Here is a 23,562-nt window from a genome sequence, read left to right as displayed (position 1 = left end):
CAGAATCTAGAAAAAATGGTACTGAAGAATTTATCTGCAGGGCAGCAATGGAGAAACAGACATAGAGAATAGACTTATGGACAAGGGGAGAGGGGAGGAGAGGGTGAGATGTACAGAGAGAGTACCATGGAAATTTATATTACCATATGTAAAATAGATAGCCAACGGGAATGTGCTGTATGGGGGGAGAAAAGGAATCTCATTGTTATGGCTCCTACTACAAAAAGCCATCAACAAATTTAGAAACAGCGAAATAGAGAGATGAGTAGATTTATTCTTGGTAGACAGCTTGTGTTGCCTCTTGTCCATTTCCCTCCCACCACACCCCAAAAAAAAGTGGGTTCTCAAGACTTGACTTTGCCATGTGGTTCCAAATGCCTCTCCACAGCATATACAACACCTGCCTTCACACTTGAAGGGAAAAATCCAGCTTACCACATTTGGGTGTTGTTACTTTAAGTACAAGCTTTAGTTCTTCTATAAGAAGTATCACTCTGGATTCAAACCACACGGATGTCATTGAATGTTTTTCCCACTGTATAATCATTTAAAAATCACCTACGAATTAAAACTTGACATGATACACTGAGAATTTAGGATCATTTTTCACCAGTCCCATGTTCTTGTGGTTGACTTCAAATATTTGGTACAGGTGATTATAAGACGATATATTCCATGAAAAAAACATTCATGCTGGAATTATGAAACCACATTTGCGATACAGTTCTTTTAAAAGTCTGTTTTTAACTTTTGTCCTCAGGAGCTACTTTCTTCTTGTTCTGACCAGTGACCTTTTTCCTGTGATAATGAAAGGAAAGTTGAATTAGAAATTTTAGATATATGTACTTTCCAAAGCTCTACCAGTTTAATAAACATTTACTGAAACCTCCACGATCAAGTATATGAGACATTAGTAAAAAAAAGCTGTGTCTCTGCCCTTTAGAAAAACACATCCACCTAAGTGAGACAGAAACACCACAATAAACTACATTACAACATGGCATAAAAGATTCTGACCTAATAAAAAGAATTCACATTGATTAACTGCTAGACACTGTTACAAGTGCTTTATATGTATCAACTCAGATCTTCTAACTTATGAAAAAAGATTCTATTAGCATCCTCCTTATACAGATGTGGAAAACGAGGTGGAGTGGTTGAGTAACTTGCAGATCATCACACACTGGTAATATTAGATATGAACTCTGATATTCTGATTTTAGAGTCTGCTGAATGGTAAATGCTATCAACTAACTCTTAACCCAAGAAAAACACTTTTGAGAAAATAATCAACATTTGCATACTACAGTAGAGTAATGCCAATCAACTCAATCCTTCACTAACAGCAGCAGAGTTATTATTTATATAACTATTTCCATTACATATAGGGAGAAAGAGGCTTAAAGATGTGAAGTGATTTGTTCAAAATCACACAGAAGAGGTGATATTAGAGCCAGTTCTTGCTCCAAATCCAGTCTCCTCCACCCTCTACTACACCAGGGTGAGTCTGTGGTGCCTGAAGTGAGGTCCACTAGGCAACAGGATTTAGGTGTATTACTCAGTTGGGAAGCAGGGTCTGAAGATATGGACTTAAGAGTAATCAGCACAGAGCTGAGGCCACAGGTGTGGGTAGGATCATTATAGCAACATCTACAGTGGAAAGGCAAGCTGGTGTCAGATCAACTCTTATGTGTATGTTATGTTAAGAAGTATGGTTTTTAAATGTGAAGAAAATAGACAACTAAAGCACCTTAAGCAGGGGCTAGGGACAGGTTTATATCAAGTGTCCTCAAAGTCAGTGCAGCCGTAAGTTTTAATAACTTCAGGGCATAAAGGCTACAGACTTATAAAAATCAACAAAATACATAATTTAAAATATCAGTATTTCTTATTATAGTTCAACAGAGCCACGATCTTATGCTCTAGTTGATTTTCCGTCTTGGTAAAAACTTTCCTCAGCTGCTAGTCAGTACCTGAAAAGATTGCACTTTCAATCTTAGCTTTACGATCACCCAAGAATGAGGTTCTGATGGTCATGCAACAATTCAGAAAGAGCTCATTGCAGGAGAAAGTCTAGTGAGACAGATAAGGCGACAAAGCAGGGCAACCTCCTATGCCAATGCACTGGTCTACTAATCTTCTACCAATCCACCCAGGAACTGTTGCCACAAAGAAGAAAAATAAAAAATGCATTAAGGAGGCACAAAACTGATTAGGTATGAATTAATCTTTCCAGTGATGTATTTTTGTAAGGTTGTAACATTTATTCCTCCTGTTATTAAAGCTCAAAACCACTAAACCCTTGGGACACTCTGTACATGCCATGTACTGGGGTTGAACATGACTTCCCACAATTAATACAAAATGTCAGGCTGACTCTTCTCAGAAGGAAAGTGCAGGCCAGTTTTCTCACCTGGGTTCACCTTGTTCCTTCTACATGCCTAAATTTTACCTATCCCTGAAGATAATTCTACTTCTGTAAAACTTTTTGCAAACAACACCAATTCATAATGATTTTCCCTTCTCTAGCTTCTATTTTACTTAAAAATTATTTTCTAATTATTTTTTTCATGTATACTAATCTCCTTTCCCTAAGTTCAGGAAAGGGGTCTCATTTTACACCCTTTTAACATCTTACTACATATTATGTATGTAGTACATATGTAATACAAATACATGCAGTAAGGCTAAAGATGGACAGTAAGTACTTGGCAAATGCCCACATTTTATATATGTTATATATTAACTGGTACTGACAGAATTTAAAGTGTCATTTTTCTTAAATACTGGAAAGAATAGTACTATGCAGAATATTTCAGTCTACCTCCATGAGATCATGGTTTCCTAGTAGTGATAGGCAAAAAAGGTAGTCCTGTGTACATTCTAAAAAAAAAAGAAAAAGAAAAAAACTATACTTTGAAATCCTCAAAACATTAAGCTAAATGACTGAACTTATAGTTTACTCAAGTTTATAATTTATATATAAACAAATTTGTGTATAATTTCATATAAATATGTAAATGTTTATAATTTACATATAAATAAATTTATAATTTACTCAAATTATACTTTTCAGAGATGTTTCAACATGCTTCAGTGTAAATCCTACTGAAATCCTTTCCAGAATATGAAGCTTCAAGGAAGATTCCATTGATGTGAGTTGACAGTCCTAACAGGTGGCTTCTTGTAGCGTGTCCAGATGCAGGCTGGGTGGAGATAGTGTGTCCATGTGTCCTAAGTCACTGTGTCCGACTCTTTGTGACCCCATGGACTGTAGCTCGCCAGGCTCCTCTGTCCATAGGATTCTCCAGGCAAGAATACTGGAGTGGGCTGCCATGGCCTTCTGCAGGGGATGTTCCTGACCCAGGGATTAAACCTGTGTCTCTTTAGTCTCCTGCACTGGCAGGCGGGTTATTTACCACTAGTGCTACCTGGGAACTCCATGTGGAGACAGTGGACAGTGCAATTCTAATTCACAGTGAATTGAAATCATATTTCCAAAGATGGAAAAAAAATTCATTAATATGTTAAGACAAATTCCAAGATTGAATTAACCAAGTTTCCAAATCATTAGCAACCTGCTATATTACTTTTATTAGATTCTATAATGGACTGTTGCTAATGTTTAGTCGCTCAGTTGTGTCCAATTCTTTGCGACCTCATGGACTGTAGCCCCCCAGGCTCCTCTGTCCATGGAATTTTCCAGGCAAGAATACTGGAGTGGGTTGCCATTTCCTTCTCCATTATGGACTGTAGACCTATTAAATTTTATTTCTAAAAATCTATCCTAAGGAAAAAGAAAGCCCATGTTATATGAAAATGACAGAGTCAAACTAACTTTTACCATATACTTACCGTTTATCCTTTGCTTTTTCTAAAAAATATTTTGGAGTTGTACTAATGCTCTCCCTTTCCAAGGGCTTCTTAATCATCTTTTTCTTTTGTTTACTGGAAGTTACAAAGAGAAGAAAGAACTGAATTAAGTGCAACTTAAATTTAGAGAGCTAAAACTAAAACTAGTTTTGGTTCTTAGTCACAAAATTTGTTTATCTACTTACTGGTTTATAGTGACAACACTGTATCCACTTTAATATACTAGTTTACCTAATAGTATCTAGAGCGGTAATCCAAAGAGATGAAATTCAACCAATTTTTACAAAGGCACTGATTATGATTAAAATATGTGTCACTCATATCCTGCCAATAAGCGCTAGAGTCTGATTCTGGCCAATTAACTACTTTTTACTAGCTTTATGAATTAAAATCTGAGCATATTTCACTCACATTTAATATTTTAAAAATCTGAGTACTTAAAATTTCAAGGATGAAAAACTGACAGGGAAAGAGCACACAATATTCACAAATATTTAAGTGGAAAGTTTTTACTTTAGAAGGTTCTAAAACAGTAATGTTGATAGAACCACAATGTATGAGTGTGAAAGTAAGAATGTACATGCAAAGAGAGAGAACTCCCAAGTAAACTTAAGACTGTACCTTAGTAGTTTCTGGAAACCTTTTATGTATTCTGGGACAGGACATCCAGCCTGCTGGATAACATTGGCAACACTGAAAAAGGTACCAGTAAACATAAATTTGTATCTTGTCAAACTGTTGTTTATGTACTTAAACCCTCTGTACAACAGAAGAGGAACTAAGACTACACAAACAAGAAACTAATCCAGTAAAGTGTTCTGATCAATTATTACCAGAAGCAATCACATTGGACTACTGAGAGAAGAGTCTGCTGGACTGCAATCAAGGTACTGATGAATAATTTTAGCTAGCAACGGCTTCTACTCAACATGCATCAAGCCCTAACCAGCACAGCCCAGTGCTGGATGAAAACGCTGAAGTCAGAGTCACACTTAAATTTATTAAATCATAGGGCTTGGCTGACTTGAGCTTCTCATGTACAGTCACTTATTCAATGTACAGTCATTTAGAAGCTTTTGTAGTAAGTATCATCATTATCCCCATTTCCCAGATGGAAAAGAAAACTGAGGTGCACACAGTGATATGGGGGCGGGGTCATCAGAGTCACATGCTTAGAGCTGCTGAGGAGAACTCAGGTGCATCAAGGCTGCTGGAATACAGTCCCCTACATATCACACGAGTCTGCTCACGACAAAACCAAGGTTGACAGAGCCAAGGCTCAGAAGGCACAAATCAAAATCTGTGCCACAACTGAGAAACAGGTCAATGTATAAACCACCTCCATCCACAGCTTGATTTGTTAGAAATATGAACTGCTGTCAGTTATCATCAGCCTAACATTACTGTAGGCAGCCCAAGTGTAGGAAACACAACTCAGCTTTTACATTAACATCTAGGATGATGGGCTAAATTAAGATGAGATTCTAAAAATGTATCCATCATATGTTACCCAGGCCTCAAGGAGCTACAACTGAATAATACTGGAGTGTGTTACTAAAGCAGTTTTTCCTCTATGACAAGTGACCTGGGACTAAAGATAAACTCCATCTGCCCCTAAAAGTAATGGGAAGAATGTACCATGCTAAGAGATCATTTTGACTAGGCTGTAACATAAAGAGATTCAGGGATTAACTTTAACTATTCACTAATCCAAAAACCTTAATATTACCTTGTGATTAATATCAAGTGATGTTATTGGAAGAATTCTTTGAGTATGAAACTTAAATGAATATTCTCTTGTGAATACTTCCAAAATCTAACAACGGAAGAACAAAAACGAAGCCTTTTGATCGTTTTTCTTTCATGGCTAACATTTGGTTGACTAATATCATAAAAGAATTTGGGACATAGCCATTTTGTAATTATCCATCAATTGTGTATAAGAATAAAGAACTAATTTTGCCAACTTAATGCTAAGCTATTTCTCCTAATTTACCTTCTTAATAATGGTTTATCATCTTCAGTGAAAAATGTAACAGCTTTTCCTTTATGCCCAGCTCTTCCAGTTCGACCTAAGAGAAATCAGATCATTAAAAAAAAAAAAAAAAACTCATTTTTGAAGGGAATGGGACCTTCAAGATTCACATATACAAGTCACTGGATTTTTACAGTACTGAAAAAATGAACATGCTGAAGGGACTCTGGTAGACGTGCTAAGACAGATGAGTGGGGGTGGGCACGTGACTCACCTATCCTGTGAATATATTCCACTGAGCTGGTTGGAAAGTCATAGTTGATAACCAAGTTCACACCTTTAAAATCGATCCCTCTGGCTAGCAAGGCTGTACAAATAAGAACCCAGATTTTTCCTGCTCTGAAGCTGTGGACTGTGTTATCTCTCTGGTCAAGAGAACATACGAGAGATGTTTTAGCACCACTCTGGGAATGGAAAACAAGTGCTTCATAAATGCCAGTACTTAGTTCTTTGTTGCTTTGAAAGTTTACATTTGACTTTACCTGTTGCTGTGTTCTGTCTGCATGAATAACATCCACGTTAATACCTTCATATATGAGCTCATGAAAAAGTTCTTTAGCCCTTTCAATGGACTGAACAAAAACAAGAACAGGTGGATTGAAACCCTAAAAGAAAGCACACATAACCCATAATTAAGAATGTAACTGCATCATTTCATAAGATTTTAATTCAATTTAGAAACTGCCAAATTTCTCAGACCTGTGGTCTAAGTCTGCCTCCATCTTCCTCAGCACCCATTCTCCACAATGGGCTTTTCCTACTTTCCTTCAACAGTACTCTCCATTTTGCCCATCCCCAAAATCTTGTCTAATTAATCCCCCTTCACCTGTCTACGGCAATGGATGTCTACTCCTTGAAATAAACACGTTTGCTTCTGTGCCTCAGAACATTTTTGTTCCTTCTTAAAATGTAGTAATTATCACTTTAATCCATTATTTATCCTAACTGTGGGTATTCCAAAAAGCTTAGTTCCTGGTTCTCAGTTCTCTCAAAATTATCTTATCAAGTTAGACAAATTTTAAGTTATAACTACCAGCTCTAAGCAAATGATTTTTACATTTTGTATTATCAAACCCTGATTCTCTCTCAAACCAGCTTTCTATATTTTCAACTGTCAGCATTAGGACTTGACCTTGTAATTATGGTCCATACATCCTTTCAGAATCTAATGCGACATATGAAGCTGTCTAGTAGGTAGTCAGACATTCACACAATTTCAGAAGGTTCACAAAACAAATTCATGCATGGCTAAAAATCCCTGGAGTATAATCCTATGTGAATATCTGTCAAAACCTTCTATTTCCTATTGCCAAGTGATATCAATAACTAACAAATAGCACAATGTGCCAAGCACTATTCTAAGTACTATATTTGTATCAATTCAGTCATAAAACAAAAAACCCCACTCCAGTGGGCCCTACTCATGTAAGGCCCCAGTTCTACATGGAAGCAGCAGAGTGGTGGGGGGAGATTTATATATACATGCATACTCTTGTTTTATTGCACTTGGCAGGTTTTTCATAAATCAAAGGTTTGTGGCAACCCTATGTTCGAGCAAGTCTATCGACATCATTTTTCTCCCAGCACCATTTGCCTACTTCTTGTCTCTGTAGCACATTTTGGTAATTCTTAGAATATTTCAAACTTTTTCACAATTATTATATTTGCCACGGTGAGCCGTGATCAGTCCTCTTGGATGTTACTAATATAACACACTGAAGGTGATGGTTACCAAGTTTAGCAATAAGGTATTTTTAATTAAGGTGTGTACATTGTTTTTTTGACATAATGCCACTGCACACTTGACTACAGCATATGTAAATGCAACTTTCCTACGCACTGGGAAATCCCCAAAATTCCTGTGACTCACTTAATTGTGACACTGGCTTTACTGTGGTGGTCTGGAACTGAACCCCCAGTATTTCTGAGGTCTGCCAGTTCACAGATGTGGAAAAAGGAGGCTTTGGGGGCATCAACTATGTCTTTTCCTAGCCTTCCCTGCGCTGGGGACAGAAAACTTAACTTTATTCTCAGAGGTGAGCCTCTCCACTTGGGACGAGTTGCTCCAATGTGCTTCTTACTGATTTGCCACTGGATTACTAAACACGACGGAGAAGGCGATGGCACCCCACTCTAGTACTTTTGCCTGAAAAATCCCATGGACAGAGGAGCCTGGTAGGCTGCAGTCCATGGGGTCGCTAGAGTCGGACACGGCTGAAGCGACTTAGCATGCAGGCATGCATTGGAGAAGGAAATGGCAACCCACTCCAGTGTTCTTGCCTGGAGAATCCCAGGGACGGGGGAGCCTGGTGGGCTGCCGTCTATGGGGTCACACAGAGTCGGACACAACTGAAGTGACTTAGCAGCAGCAGCAGTACTAAACACGACGCAGGAAAACGTGCTCAGCCTCCCGTCAGTAATACAAGGCTTGGTGAGCTTCATCAAAATTTGAAAATGCAGCCCAAATTTACCTTTTTAACAAGTTCTCTCATGGCCAGTAGTTTTCCAGTCTCTGAACCAACAAAGAGAAGCTCTTGTTCTACCGTCTCTACTGCAGAATTCCTGAGAAAGAAAACATATCTTACAGTGTGACAGCCAATCTTTGCTTTTCCCCATAAATTTTAAATAAATGAAAAAATTTACACATACTTCCAACAGAATGATTTTTTCCATTATCAATATAAGTACCTAATTATTTATGTTTTAAAGACAAAGTTTTTTGAAATTTACTTTTACCTAGAGAATAACTGCTTTACAATGTTGTGTTGGTTTCTGCCATTTAACAACGTGAATCAGTCGTAAGTGTACGTATGTCCCCTCCCTCTTGAGCCTCTCTCCCTGTCCTACGCCTCTCAGTTGTCACAGAGCTCCCTGTGTTATACCAAGGTTTTTAAATTTTAGTTCAAGTACAGCTGATTTACAATGTTGCATTAGTCTCTGGTGATTCAGTTATACACACACACACTTTTTCAAACTCTTTTCCATTATAGGTAATTATATGTGGTTTATGTATTTTACCTTTAGAAGTTTGCATCTGCTAACCCCAAACTCCTGCTTTATCCCTCCCCCCTCATTTCCTCTTTGGTATTCCTAAGTTTGTTTTCTATGTCCATGAGTCTGCTTGTTTTGTAAAGAAGTTCACCTGTATCATTTTTAGATTCTACACATATTCTACAATATCACATTTGACTCTACTTTCTTCACTTCGTATGATCATCTCTAGGTCCATCCGCGTTGCTGCAAATGGCATCAGTGAGTCGGACGCGACTGCAGCGACTCAGCAGCAGCGGCAGCATTCCACTGTGTATGTACATATCACATCTTGACCCGCTTACCTGTCAGTAGACATTTAGGCTGTTTCCACATCTTAGCTGTTATAAATAGTGCTGCTATGAACACTGGGGCGCATGTATCTTTTCAAATTAGTTTCCTCTGGATATATGCCCAGGAATAAGACTGATGTATCATATGGCAACTCTATTTTTAATTTTTTAAGGCATCTCCATACTGTTCTCCATAGTGGCTGCATCAACTTATATTCCCACCAACAGTGTGGGAGGGTTCCCTTTCCTCTACACCCTCTCTAGCATTTATTCTTTGTAGCCCTTCTGACGATGGCCATTCTGACTGGTATGACGTGGTGCCTCATTGCAGTTTTCAGTTGCATTTCTCTAATAATTAGTGATATCGAGCATCTTCTCATGTGCCTATTGGCCATCTGGATGCCTTCTTCAGAGAAATGTCTATTTAAGTCTTTAAATGTTCTCTTCTGATTATAAAAATGTTATTTCAATTAAAAAAAGACATAAACAATAAGTTGCCCACAATTCTACCATTTTACGATAAATTTTGATATTTTGTTGTGTTCTAGTCATATATTTTCATGTTTCCAATCTTTCAAAATCTTTCTAAAAGTAAAATTAATGGGTAAAATCAGAACATTTTAAAGGTTGCTTCATATGGCTAAATTTTTTTCATAATGATAGCAAAGGTTTATTTATAGACAGATAGTTGGAGTGAGGTATCTCAAGGCTTTATTAACACTCTATAAGCCACTGTAATATACTATGTATAAATACTTTTTCCACTCTGTTATCTCCTTTCATAATTATATTTATGGTGAATCTGTTCTATTTTTCTTTTTATACACAGGAGTTTTAAGTTGGAAGTAGCTAGGATATTCTTTATTATTTCATTTGGCTTTTTACTTAACACGGTATTACAAGCACTTTTTCATACAGCCACAATCTTCACTTTTACTACTTCATTTCCATTCTCCTGGCAACAAAACTGGAGTACATGTTCATTCCCTTCTCCAGGGAATCTTCCCAACCCAGCAATTGAATACAGGTCTCCTGCACTGCAGGCAGATTCTTTGCTGTCTGAGCCACCAGGGAAGCTCCATACTACTTCATGGGTTGCACTACAGTGTATCAAGGGGAAGTATTATAATTTCATAAAACTTTTTCCCTACCAATTAGCATAAATGCACCCCAAAATATTTTTAAAAAGGAATTATAAATCAAGTGGCTCAGTAACATTAGCTTCCTTCTCTCAGCCCTACTGAGTTAAGCCATCAAAGAGATTAAATCCTCTGGGTGGCCACAGAGCTCATGGTCATACTTTATGGAAGGGAAAAATCAACTAAATGCATGATGACAGTAATATCTACATGACAATATGAGAATGTCCCTTTAGATTATTCTAACACAGAATATCCTTAATCAACCTTGACTTTAAAGAATATGTTTCTTTCAGTAAAACTCTTTTTATTAATCTTAGGCCACACAACCTGTCTCTTTTAGTCTAAAATAATGACTTGTGTGGTTTTTTCCATCAGTGGGATAACGTGGAAGAATTACCTTGCTCCAACGGATACAGTAATGACACTGTCCAAGTTCAGTCTGCACCACTGTTCGACGTCATAGGCAAACGTTGCACTGAACATAGCTCTCTTCACCTTGTGGGATGTACAGGCCAAGAAAATGGAAGCCAGCTGGTCTCTGAACCCAGTTTTGCCATCTTCAAACAGTTTATCTGATTCATCTACTACCAGCCATTCAACACTAAGAAACAACAACAAAAAACATTTGTAGCTTATTGAACTGAAAGATCCAGGACACGTCACTAAACTGTGGGAACACATAAAGAAGTCAAACCACAATGACGCTTCTCAGATCTACATATTGTACCAGAAAAAGGTACAAGAAGAATAAGCAATAAAAAGGTAAAACAAGATCAACATAAATTAATGTACCTATTCCATTAGACCCCAAGGATATGAAGCTCCACTGGCAATGTCAGAACCTCAGATAAACGTTAGGAACTCCATCACCACTGCTGAAAGATGTGAAAAATTTCTAGGGAAACTGTACTAATTGCTTATCAGAATCTGTTAACTTTATTTCAGGCCAGATATTTCTCAGCACCAACACTGACTGAAAGCTGGCAGATAGCAAGCTCCAAAGGGCAATACTACAAGTATTATATTATAGTTGAGGACAAAATATAATCAACTTAATGAAAAACAAACATAAAAGACATTATTAAAGTAATGTACCTCGTTAGGTCTATTCCTGGAGGATCTTGTTTTAATAAATAGATTAGTCGATTTGGAGTAGTCACAAGGATATCTGTAAGGAAAAACAAATGGTACAAATTGCAAAACATTCATCCCTCTTCAACTAGGGGATTAAGTCCCCTGCATTTCAGTTAATAACCTCAAGTGGAGAGAAGTGCTGATATGCACTATACCAATAACACAACAAACTAATGTACGTATTTTTTTAATCCATCATAGCACAAACTACTAAATCCTTACTCTCCTTTTATTTGACTTGCATGGATCACAATAAACTGTGGAAAATCCTGAAAGAGATGGGAATACCACACCACCTGACCTGACTCTTGAGAAACCTGTATGCAGCTCAGGAAGCAACAGTTAGAACTGGACATGGAACAACAGACTCGTTCCACATAGGAAAAGGAGTACGTCAAGGCTGTATATTGTCACCCTGCTTATTCAACTTATATGCAGAGTATATCATGAGAAACACTGGGCTGGAGGAAGCACAAGCTGGAATCAAGATTGCCGGGAGAAATATCAATAACCTAGGATATGCAGATGACACCACCCCTATGGCAGAAAGTGAAGAACTAAAGGGCCTCTTGAGGAAAGTGAAAGAGGAGAGTGAAAAAGTTGGCTTAAAGCTCAACATTCAGAAAACGAAGATCATGGCATCTGGTCCCATCACTTCATGGCAAATAGATGGGGAAACAGTGGAAACAGTGGCTGACTTTATTTTTTGGGCTCCAAAATCACTGCAGATGGTGATTGCAGCCATGAAATTAAAAGACACTTATTCCTTGGAAGGACAGTTATGACCAACCTAGAAAGCATATTAAAAAGCAGAGACATTAGTTTGCCAACAAAGGTCCGTTTAGTCAAGGCTATGGTTTTTCCAGTAGTAATGTATGGATATGAGAGTTGGACTGTGAAGAAAGCTGAGTGCCAAAGAATGGATGCTTTTGAACTGTGGTGTTGGAGAAGACTCTTGAGAGTCCCCTGGACTGCAAGGAAATCCAACCAGTCCATCCTAAAGGAGATCAGTCCTGGGTGTTCGTTGGAAGGACTGATGTTGAAGCCGAAACTCCAATACTTTGGCCACCTGATGTGAAGAGCTGACTCATTTGAAAAGACCCTGATGCTGGGAAAGATTGAGGGCAGGAAGAGAAGGGGATGACAGAGGATGAGATGGTTGGATGGCATCACCAACTCAATGGACATGAGTTTGGGTACACTCCGGGAGTTGGTGATGGACAGGGAGGCCTGGAGTGCTGCGGTTCATGGGGTCGCAAAGAGTTGGACACAACTGAGCGACTAAACTGAACTTGGCCTCTAAGAGGCAAGAATACAATCATCCCACAGTCTGCTTTTCAAACATTCGTTTGTTTTTCAGGAAAATACTTTCCTTAAATGGAACTTTATTCAGAAGTTCAAGATAAAAGCCAAGTAAAAGAGTTTCTCTGGTGGATGTTAAGAGTAGGGATGTAAGCCAGTCTTATCTGCAGAATACTTCCATGGCAGGTTAACAACCAATAGAATAAAGCAGGGATTATCAGTCTCAGTACTACAGACATTTTGGTTCAGACAACTTGCTGTAGGAGGCTGTTCTGTGCACTGCAGAATGTGTAATACTATCTCTGGCTTCTATCCCTCTAATAGTAGCACCTCTCCCCAGCTGTGACAAAATATCTCCATATATTGCCAAATATCCCTGGGGTGGAGGGTGAGGTGGAGAACCCCTGGTATATATTTATGTAACTACTGGGTGAAAGGAGATTTCTTTCAGCTTTTCTAAAAATCGAACTAACTACACTTTAAGAATTTTTAGGTGGCAATTAGGATATTTGAAATTTCCAAATTCCTTACACTTCAAGCATGAACTGAACTGAATTTACAGCTTCCATCCTCTTGAATGCATGCTCAGTTGTGTCAGGCCCTGTGACCCCATGGAGCCTGCCAGGCTCCTCTGTCCATGGAATTTTCAGACAAGAATACTGGAGTCAGTTGCCATTTCCTCCTCCAGGGGATCTTCCCCACCGAGGGATTGAACCCGAGTCTCTTGCACTGGCAGGTGGACTCTTTACCATTTGTGCTACCTAGCAATCCCTTACCAAATTTCTTAGATGATTTAGGTCCAAATTTCTTGGCTGCAACTGCTGCTTTGTGGATCATGTGTATCCTGAATCCTGTTCCCTCAGACAGTTTTACTAACTCTCGGTGAATCTAAAACAGAAATGATAAAAACATCAGCTGCTGAAATACTTGGATAAGATGTACAGTCACTTTTTTAGTATTTATAAAATAGATCTAGTATCAATCCGTGAATACCTGAAATTAAGCTTATGATAATCTGTAGATTAACTTGGAATCTTGGCATTTTGGAACATCAATGCCAAATAAGATTCAGTAGTTTCTTCAGGTCTAGTAAACCAGTTCCAAGAGATAAAATCAAAACTCTTCAACTCTGTATTATTTTTAAGAATAAAGTACCATTTCAAAACTATTTCATACTTGGCATGTTTACATTAAGCACACGGGGAGAGTCGAATGGATCACAGTATAGTTTTACTTTCTCAAAAACTGAGATGAGGTTTCCTTTTTTCTAAGTGAGAAAAAAAGTTTTAAAGAGGAACTATATATTACAGACCACATCCCACTACTGTCTGTGGCTCAGACAGTAAAGAATCTGCCTGCAATGCAGATGACCCAGGTTCGATCCCTAGGGAAGATCTCCTGGAAAAGGGACTGACAACCCACTCCAGGATTCTTGTCTGGAGAATCCATGGACAGAGGGGCCTGGCGGGCTACAGTCCATGGACTTGCAGAGTTGGACTCAACTAAGCAACTAACACACATATGTTACAGTAGCCTTCCAACTACAAGGATCTTAGAGCATATACCACAGTATAAATGCTAAGATCATCATATTTTAGAAAATTATAAGACTTTATGCAGTAAGACACTTAGAAGTATGCTTTGTACATAATACTTGACCATGACAAAGACACGGCCCTTCTCTTCTGGACCTTTCTATTACCCTCAAATAAGAAAGATGACTGGCAAACACAAACACATACTTTTCAGAAACTACAGGTTATACCTGGCTGGCAAGTTCTCGTGTTGGTGATATAATCAGGGCTCTGAAGCCTTTATTTGTGGGTTGTTTCAGGTGCATTAAAATAGGAATGCTAAAAGCCAAAGTCTTTCCAGATCCAGTAGGAGCAGAAGCCAGAAGTTCTCGACCCTAAAAACAGAGTATATTAAGTATAAGGAAGAGTACATACATTTTTAGTGCCAGTCAAATAATGCTACCAGCCATAAAAATAAAATTATACACAGCAAGTCCAGATACTCACATTCCCATCATTCTTCTAACTTCTCCCATATTTGCTTTTCTAACATCACCCATCTCTGCTACCACCACCCCAACGGAGTTTCTGAGCATTATCACTAAAGTTAATTTGAACTGGGTAAAGAAACTAGATAACTAAAATCCAAAGATAATCCACAACCATATTCCCATTATTTCAATTTTCCTTTTCCCTAATCCTCTTTATCAAAGTTAAATCAGAAAACCAACTTTTGGTCCTGGTATCTGTATTGCTCCATCCTTATGGAAAATTTTAATAAGTAACAGAAGGACTAAATGTAAAATAAAAAGTGGTGATAACACCAGTGACAGTCATATATAGGTGACAATCTTCAAAAAGTCACTGTGCTTTTTAAAGCTTTAAGCTAAGGTCACTACAGAAACAACATTTTAATGAAAATTAAAAGCAATTTTGCTATAATGTCAGTAAAAAACATCCTTCAAATATATTCTGATTTCAGTTTCCCAAAGAAAATGAAAAGGATTAATACAGATGAGGAGGGAGGGAACTCATACCCTTTGGCTACTACAATTGGGAAGGCCGCCTTGGTTATGTGGGGAGAAAAAGTCAGCTCTCACTACTATAAAAAGAAACCTCAGAAAAACTTAATTTCCAAAAATCTAAGTTAACTCATACCTTTGTTAACAGTGCATAAACAAATCATGGTATACTCATACAAGAGAATACTACTCAGCATTTCATATATCAGTAACAAATTGATATATGCAACATGGAGGAATCTCAAAAAAAGTTCACAGAGTGAAAGAAAGAAACCAAAAACAAAAGAACACATACTGAATGATTCCACTTATATGAATTCTATAATATATGGCAATAAGAACCAGAACAGGGCTTCCCTGGTGGCTAGCGTTAAAGAATCCACCTGGAATGTAGGAGACGTGGGTTTGATCCCTAGATTGAGAAGATCCCCTGGAGGAGGAAATGGCAACCCAATCCAGTATTCTTGTCTGAGAAATCCCGTGGACAGAGGAGCCTGGTGGGCTACAGTCTATGGGGTTGCAGAATCAGACACAACTGAGAGATTAAACAACACGAAGAACCAGAAGAGTGCTCACCTCTGGGTGAGGGTGGGGTGGGGACTGAATGGCAAGGGTATGAAACTGCTGAAATTCACTCAACTGTGCACTTAACATCTATGTATTTTTTCGGTACTTAAATATAGCTCAATAATAAAAGGTACTGGGATATGGGAATTCCCTGGCAGTCCAGTGGTTAGGACTCTGTGATTTCACTGCTGAGGGTGTGGGTACAATCCCTGGTTGGGGAACTAAGATCCCACAAGCTGCGCGGCATGGGCAAAATCTTTTAAAGTACTGGAATTAAAAACAAAGTCAGGTTATATACAAGAATTCAGCACTTCTGAAATAGTTCTTGGATATTATAAACCAAATCAATGATGGATAAACAGAACATAGTCTCTATGCTCAGAAGATGAACACATTTAGTTAGATGGAAAATGTAAGTGCAGTTAGTGCAAATACATAGTATATAAAGTGTAAGATAAATGTTGCAAGAAAAAGAAAACATGGAGAATTGGGTGTTAGGGGAAAGAGTGTTGGTAAAGGAAAAAGATCACATCAAGCAGTAGTGATCAAGACAAATTTTATGGAGACACAGGTATTAGAGATGGAGTTTAGAGCATGGCAAGGATTTCAACAAGGGGAGATAAGGCAGAAGGGAGGATCTCACAGACAGAGGAAAGAGAATGAACGCACACACACACACGCACACACACACACGCACACACACACACTTGGAGGCCTTCACACTCACATGCAGCATAACTGGAATGGCTTGCATTTGGATTGGTGTAGGTGTCTGGAAGCCTGCATCTAGAATGTTCTGAAGCAGTCGAGAATTGATTTTATATTCCTGGTCAAGTTGCTGAAACGTAGCAATTGGGTCAGGAAGATCAGTTCCTTGGACATGAATTTTATGTTTATTCCGGAAGAAGTTTAGCTGAAAAGTAAAATAAAGGGATTTGGTAAAATACATTGTCAGATGTTGTAAAGCAATAGTAAGTTTCTGAAATAAGCTTTAGTAGCATATGAAGCTTTCTAGTTAAATTCCAGGCCGTGAAAGAGACACATTAGGTACAATTTCCACCCTTTCATAGAAGGATGACCTTCCTAACAATGAAACCTATCTAGCCACACTTTCCACATTTAATGTGTCAATGCCACGAAGAACATTATTCATACTCATGTGCTACTGTCACAGTCACAATCTTATATAAACTGCTAGAAGACAGGCACTGACTCCATCTAGTTGCTTTATCTGGCACTTAGCACACAAGTGCCGATGCTTTCTAACGATCTACCCTAAAAGCTCTACTTATTAAGACTGAATGCCACTAGAAGAGTCAGGTGATGTTGGGTTTTTTTTTTTTTTGGCTTTCCCACTCTCTGATCCAGACAGCCAAATTCTGGATTCAGGATTACTAAACGAGCTGAACAACACTCCATCTATAACATGGCAGGAGTGCAGCAAACTCGACAATGGCATATTTGTTGTCTCTTCTGAAGTCCACTCCTCCTAGTCCCAAGTTAGAAAACAGGTTTCTTAAGAATTCCAACTCTCAAATCCCTGTCACATGAAATTCTTCAAAACCAGTGAGTTTAACATAAAGGATAAAGTGGGCCAATTTTATGTTTATCAAAGGGAAATAAATCTAAAAAAATTAATTCTAAACACATTCTCAAATTTGACCCTAAGTTTCAAGATTTTAAGATACTTTCAAGAATTTTAAATTTTAAAAATTTCAGCCACAGCACAAAGGCTACTTTAAGTTTTCATTAAAGTAAAATCTAGACTACTACAAATAACCTTCTATCTTAACAAAATCATACTGTGATGAACCAAAAAACCCAAGCACAGTGAAAAAGGCACAAGGCCAGAAAAACAATTAGAGTGAAGATATTTTTCTCACCTTTTCTTTTCTTAGCTGCTCTAACTTTCCTGAAGTTAGTTTATTTTTTCTTTTAACATCTTTATCTTCAATCTTTGCTTCCACAGATGATATCCACTGTATAGTAGAAACTTCTTCTTCAGAAGTAATTTCTAAAATATATTTTTTTTAAAATTTAAAGATTTTAACTGTAACATTCTTAGGTGGCACAAATAGGCCATATCTTCACAATGAAAGAAAAAGTAACAGTTGATACAACCAGATAGTTTTGGTAACTGGCCTAGTTGACTTTGAAGTTTACGTGATAAAATAAATATGCAAGAATAGCTAAAAAAATTTTAAGAACAATAATTAGTAAAGACTACTTCTGGCATTTCTTTTAAATTTTTTTCAACTTCACTGATAAAATGCATATATTTAAAGTATGCAATTTGAGGAGTTTTGACATATGTATATACCTGTTGGAGTTCCCTGGTGGCTCCGTGGTAAAGAATCCACCTGCAATGCAGTAGACATGGGTTTGATCCCTGACCTGAGAAGATCCCCTGGCGAAGGAAATGGCAACCCACTCCAGTATTCTTGCCTGGGAAATCCCCTGGACAGAGGAGCTTGGCAGACTACAGTCCATGGGGTTGCAAAAGAGTTGGACATGACTGAGTGACTAAACAACAGCAACAATACACCTGTTAAACCATCAACACATTCAAGGCCATTTTAATCAGTTCCCAAAATTCCTTGTAGCCCCTTATAATGCATTACTCCATTCCTAGGCAACAACCTGTATTCTCTCATTGTTGATTAATTAACTTTATTTTTTCCTGGAATCTTATACAAATGGAATCATATAGTATGTACTAAATTTAGTCTGGTTTCTTTCACTTAGTATAGTTATCCTGAGATTCATCCATTCAATCTATGTTGGAGCATGTATTGATCATTTTAAACCTTTTATTTATAGGGAGCGTCCTATTGTATGGATATACAATCTGTCTATCCTCCACTGTCCAGGGACATTTGGGTCATTTCATATTTTTGGCTATTACAAACAAAGCTATTATGAACACAAGTATACAAGTCTTTGTGAGAACATAGGTTTTCCTTTCTGTTGGGTAAATTCTTGGAGCAGAACAGGTGGATCACATGGTAAGTGTATGTTTATTATTATTATTTTTTAATTCTTTTCAATTTCTACCAAAAAAGCCAACTAGAATTTTAACTGGATTTGCACTGATCCTATAGCTCACTTTAGGGAGAAAGCATCTAGTTGCTCAATCAATAAACATGGTATGCCACACTACTCTACTGGGATTTATAACACAGTATTAGTCTCTCAGTTGTGTCCGACTCTTTGTGACCCCATGGACCCTGGTCCCCCAGGCTCCTCTGTCCATGGGACTTTCCAGGCAAGAATACTGGAGTGGGTTGCCATTCCCTTCTCCAGGGGATCTTCTCAACCCAGGGACTGAACCCGGGTCTCCTGAATTGCAGGCAGATTTTTTACTGTCTGAGCCACCAGGTAAGCTCATTTATAACATAAAGCCATGTTAACTGAAACAAGCTTGTACTGGTTTATGAATACAGAATCAGAAGTAAATGAAATAGAACAGAACCCAAAGACCCAAATATATATGGGAAATAAGTTACAATAAAAGCTGTCTCTGAATCCAATGGGGAGAAGATGGATTATCAATATATTAAGATAGTCGGCTAGCCATCTGGAAAAAAAAATTACATTAGTTCCTTATTTACTCTTTACACCAAATAAAATCCCAGAGGGCCAAAGATTTCAATATAACAAAATGAAACTACAAATAAGAAAGTATGGGAGAATTAAAAAAATATATATTAATTTAATGCTTAGGGCACAAAAGCAAAAATAAATTATAAAGGAAAAGATATATTTAACACATAAACTGGCAAAAACAAATAAGATTATGAGAGGACAAGCTAGAAAACATGTGTAAACCCAGTATGCTAGACAAGAGTTAATTCGCTAACAAATTAAGAGAAACAGATGGACAGTGTAATAGAAAAAAGGTGCAATGCGACATGAGGAGGCAAATTATAACAACAGAAAAAGAAAACTCTCATACACTGCTGGTGGGCATCACCAACTGGAATGACTTTTTTAAAAAAATAAAAAATTATGCTCACTTTTATGAGGAGACAGTTGGCATTAACAGACCTGAATCATTACTAATCCACAAGACCTTGAATTCTCCCATTACAACTCTTTACATCTATCCGCACTTGCTACTCAACGATTACAGGATGTATCTGTGTGTTTCTGGTTGCCCAATATTTGAATCTTTTCCCTAAGCTGGTGTCAGGTCTTTTTAGAATTCATCTTGATGGAAGGCTTTATAGTAAACTTCCCTGTAGCCAGGAAAGGCAAATGACTTTTATTGCAACACTGTCACCAAAACTGTGGAAGCAAAGTAAATGTTCGTAACACAGAAACTTGTCAAACCAATTAATGGAACATCCCTACAATATATAGCAGGACACTATGCTATGGCTCAATGAACAAAGCAGTGGACTTCCTAATGATACCATGTTTCTGGTGGACAATTCCTAAATATCTAAATTTAAAATAAGTTTATTTGTTAACTATGAAATCCCACTTTTAAGAATTTATCAAAGAGATATACCCACACATACACAAAGTAGAATAACATTTACTGCAACACTGTAAAAGCAAAAGTGGAGAAACAAGTTAAAGGCCCACCACTTAGGAACTTGTCAAATCAATAATGGAATGTATAACGGGATGTGACGCTGCATTAAAATGAACAAGGCAGTGCATTTCCTATTCATTCATAACAAATTCCAAGATATAGTTTTTTTATAAGAGGGGTAGAAGGAAGGAAGTTTCAGAACAGAACAGCACGTAGAGTATGCAATCATTCATGCTTTTTATGGGAGGTATAAATACATGTCAATAGACTATCTCTACAAAAATATCTAAGAAACTGAGTAACAGAGGTTGCCTCTGGAGAAACAGGGGACTAGAGATAAAACGCTGGGAAGAAAATTTACTTTTCACCCTTGTATAACTTTTAAAAATCATGTGTAAGTATTTACTCTACCAAAAAGGTAAGATGGCTAGGAAACTTAATAGATGAACAAGGAAAAAGACAAATACCCCTACAGTTGAGTACTGAAAAAAAAAAAAAAAAAAACCTTGTGAAAAATAGCCAACGAGTACAAACAAGTCACAAAACTTGAAATGTAAATATCCAGTAAAGCCTATGAAAAGATGTTCAATCTCACCAGTTATCAAGAAAATATAAATAAAAAAAGTTTCACTCATTAGATTGGGGAGGAAAAAAAAAAGACCAACAGTATCCAACACTTTGCAGTTATCTGTTCAAAGGAAGAAGTGTGCGTGCCCTTTCACACACTGAATCCACTTTGGGGATGCTAATTACAGAAATAACAGCACCTGTATAAAAAGATATGTTTACAAGTATCTTTACTGTAACAATATTTGTAATCACAAATACCCTGAAACAACCTGAATGCTATCAAATGACAAACAGCCATATATTGTCTGACATGTAACCATAAGGTTGTACTATTTCTGTAAATGAAAAAAAAATTAAAGACAAAAACCATAAATCAAGCCCTAACCTGAAGTTATCTTCTTCTTTTTCCTGTTCTGCTTCTTCCTTTCAATTTGGCTTTCTTCTGTTTTCTCTTCATCTGGTAGCTCCTGATGAGTTCTTAATGCCCCACAATCACCTGGGACAGGCTTTTTGTTTCCAAAAAAGTCCAGTCCCTGTAGCACCTCCGAGGAATCAAAGTCATATTTCCTTTTTCCTATCTAAAACCCAAAAAATTTTAAATGAAATCTGTGGACAGATTTGGCATTGTTATCACTTTAGCAGCACTGACAGTAAGGACGTGGGTACAATGACTCCCAATCTTTTTTGTCTTTCACCAAATATCTGTTGAGCTGACAAGAGTTTGGGCAAATGGAATCCAAGATGACACCTTTTCTGACTTTATAACAGTAATAATAATAATCATAATAGCAACTAACACTTTTAAGCCTAACACTTACGCTTAATCTGCATAACAATAACACTGCATAATCAGGCAAATTTCTAACCATGTTTAGATATATTAAATTCCTCCTTCCTTCAACTACCCTAACAAGGTAAATAGCAATATTGCAGATGAGAAAAATAGAGGCATTAACAGGTTAAGCAACTTTACCAAGGTCTCAAAACTGGTAACTGGGAGGCCGAGGATTTGAACTTGAATAATCTGGTTCCAGAGTTCAAACTCTTAACAACTACACTATACCGTCAGAGAAAGAAAAAACACAGGTCTGGCACACACACAAAAATGTCTCCAGTCCCAATACCAAAGTTGATATTCAAGATTTTTCACAACTGGGCCCCAACTTCTCTCGATTTATCACTCACTACTTTCCCTCTGTAAGAGCACCCATTTCAAATGGTTCTTCTCACTACTTAATACGCTGTGGAGTAGCGGGAAAAAAAAAAAAAAAAAAGCATGCCCAGGCAAGCCAAGACAAACACCGTGAAATAATCTGTTCTCTCCTTTTGAGGTTGTTGCTGTTTTTCAAATTATTTTCCATCAGTTTCGGAGAAAAGATAATTTTTGAGAGTAAGATTCTAACTGTGCTTTCAATAAACTCAGAAGAGCGGCTAGGGAGGAGGAATGCAGGTGAAACATTTCCTTGCTAGACCCAACCAAGTCTACAGAAGGACAGGTAAACGGTTCATTCAGAAGGCTGCGGTAACCTGAATGCCAAATGAGGGAAAATGCCCCACAACCAGGCCACGGGGTCTCCGAGTGCGGGCTCCCCCAGCAGCCAGCAATTTCTCCGGCTCCCGCCCCTTCTCAGTTACTCGCGCTTCTGCCTGGAAGCGATACAATACCTGGAATCGAGCTGCGTCCGCTGAAAAGCGTCTCAAGTCGAATTTGGCCCCCACGCCGAGCCGGCGAAACAGATCGTGAGCATCCATCTTTACCCAGAAAGCTCCGTGGTCTCACAGCGCCTGCGCAGAGGACTTCCTCTCCCAGAAGGCCTAGGGCGGGCGGAAGTGGCTTGGGGGAGAGGGCGGGGCCTCCTGGCTGTGAGACGTCGGGTGGGTTTACCGAGTTACGGTCTGTCGTTATTTGTTTGATTAGAAAAATATTTATCTAAATCATGCCAGGCACTCACTGTTCTATACTTTAGGGATAGTTTGGTAAACAACACTCCACGAATTTCACCTCAGGAAACTTATATTTTAGTGTTGATAGAAGATGTTAACAAACAAGCAGAATAATTCCTAAATCAGAAAAGTGACAATGAGACAAGGGTAAAAATGGAAACAGGGAGGTCAGTCAAAGTAGAAATGATGGTGGTGGCTTGGACTAGGGTGATGAGCTGAGCTGATGGAATTAAATGGGTAAATTTGAGATATGTTTTGGAGGCAGATCTAAGTACACCTGATGAATTTCATATGAGCGAAAGGGAGGAATCACTCCTATGTTTTTGTTTTAAAATCTGGGGTAAGTGGCATGCCGATTACTGAGTTAGGAAAGACGGAAGGAAGAACAGCTATTTTGTGTGAAGATGAGGCATGGAAGGTGAAAATCACTTCTTATGTTTTGGGCATGTTAAGATGCCTCATAGATTTCAAGTGGTGGTTAAGTCCAAGTGGGCAGTTGATTACATGAGTCTGAAGCTCAGGGGGAAAGGTCAGGGCTAGAAAAATAAATTTAGGAGCCATCAAAATATAAATAGTACAATGGGATCATGTCAAAC

General features: G+C 38.0%; 1 protein-coding gene across 2 annotated transcripts; it reads right to left on the bottom strand.

Moving 5' to 3' along the window:
- Positions 1 to 238: 238 nt before the first annotated feature.
- Positions 239 to 22,794, bottom strand: DDX52 (DEAD (Asp-Glu-Ala-Asp) box polypeptide 52). 2 transcript variants are annotated; one of them, XM_010861533.1, is made up of 15 exons: positions 22,688 to 22,794; positions 21,408 to 21,600; positions 17,796 to 17,926; positions 16,640 to 16,825; positions 14,575 to 14,718; positions 13,586 to 13,697; positions 11,469 to 11,541; positions 10,771 to 10,974; positions 8,380 to 8,470; positions 6,391 to 6,513; positions 6,123 to 6,273; positions 5,870 to 5,945; positions 4,495 to 4,566; positions 3,856 to 3,948; positions 239 to 798 (listed from the first exon to the last, which is right to left on the bottom strand). In XM_010861533.1, the coding sequence occupies exons 1-15, from the start codon at positions 22,772 to 22,774 to the stop codon at positions 744 to 746; spliced, it is 1,791 nt and encodes a 596-aa protein (XP_010859835.1). In that variant the 5' UTR covers positions 22,775 to 22,794; the 3' UTR covers positions 239 to 743. The 2 variants fall into 2 exon arrangements, with proteins under 2 accessions (XP_010859835.1, XP_010859836.1); XM_010861534.1 differs by lacking the exons at positions 17,796 to 17,926; positions 21,408 to 21,600.
- Between the last annotated feature and the right edge of the window lie 768 nt (positions 22,795 to 23,562).

The sequence above is a fragment of the Bison bison genome, unplaced genomic scaffold, assembly GCF_000754665.1.
Source record: "Bison bison bison isolate TAMUID 2011002044 unplaced genomic scaffold, Bison_UMD1.0 scf7180017864472, whole genome shotgun sequence".
Taxonomy (NCBI): domain Eukaryota; kingdom Metazoa; phylum Chordata; class Mammalia; order Artiodactyla; family Bovidae; genus Bison; species Bison bison.
This window is presented reverse-complemented; position numbering and strand designations above follow the sequence as displayed.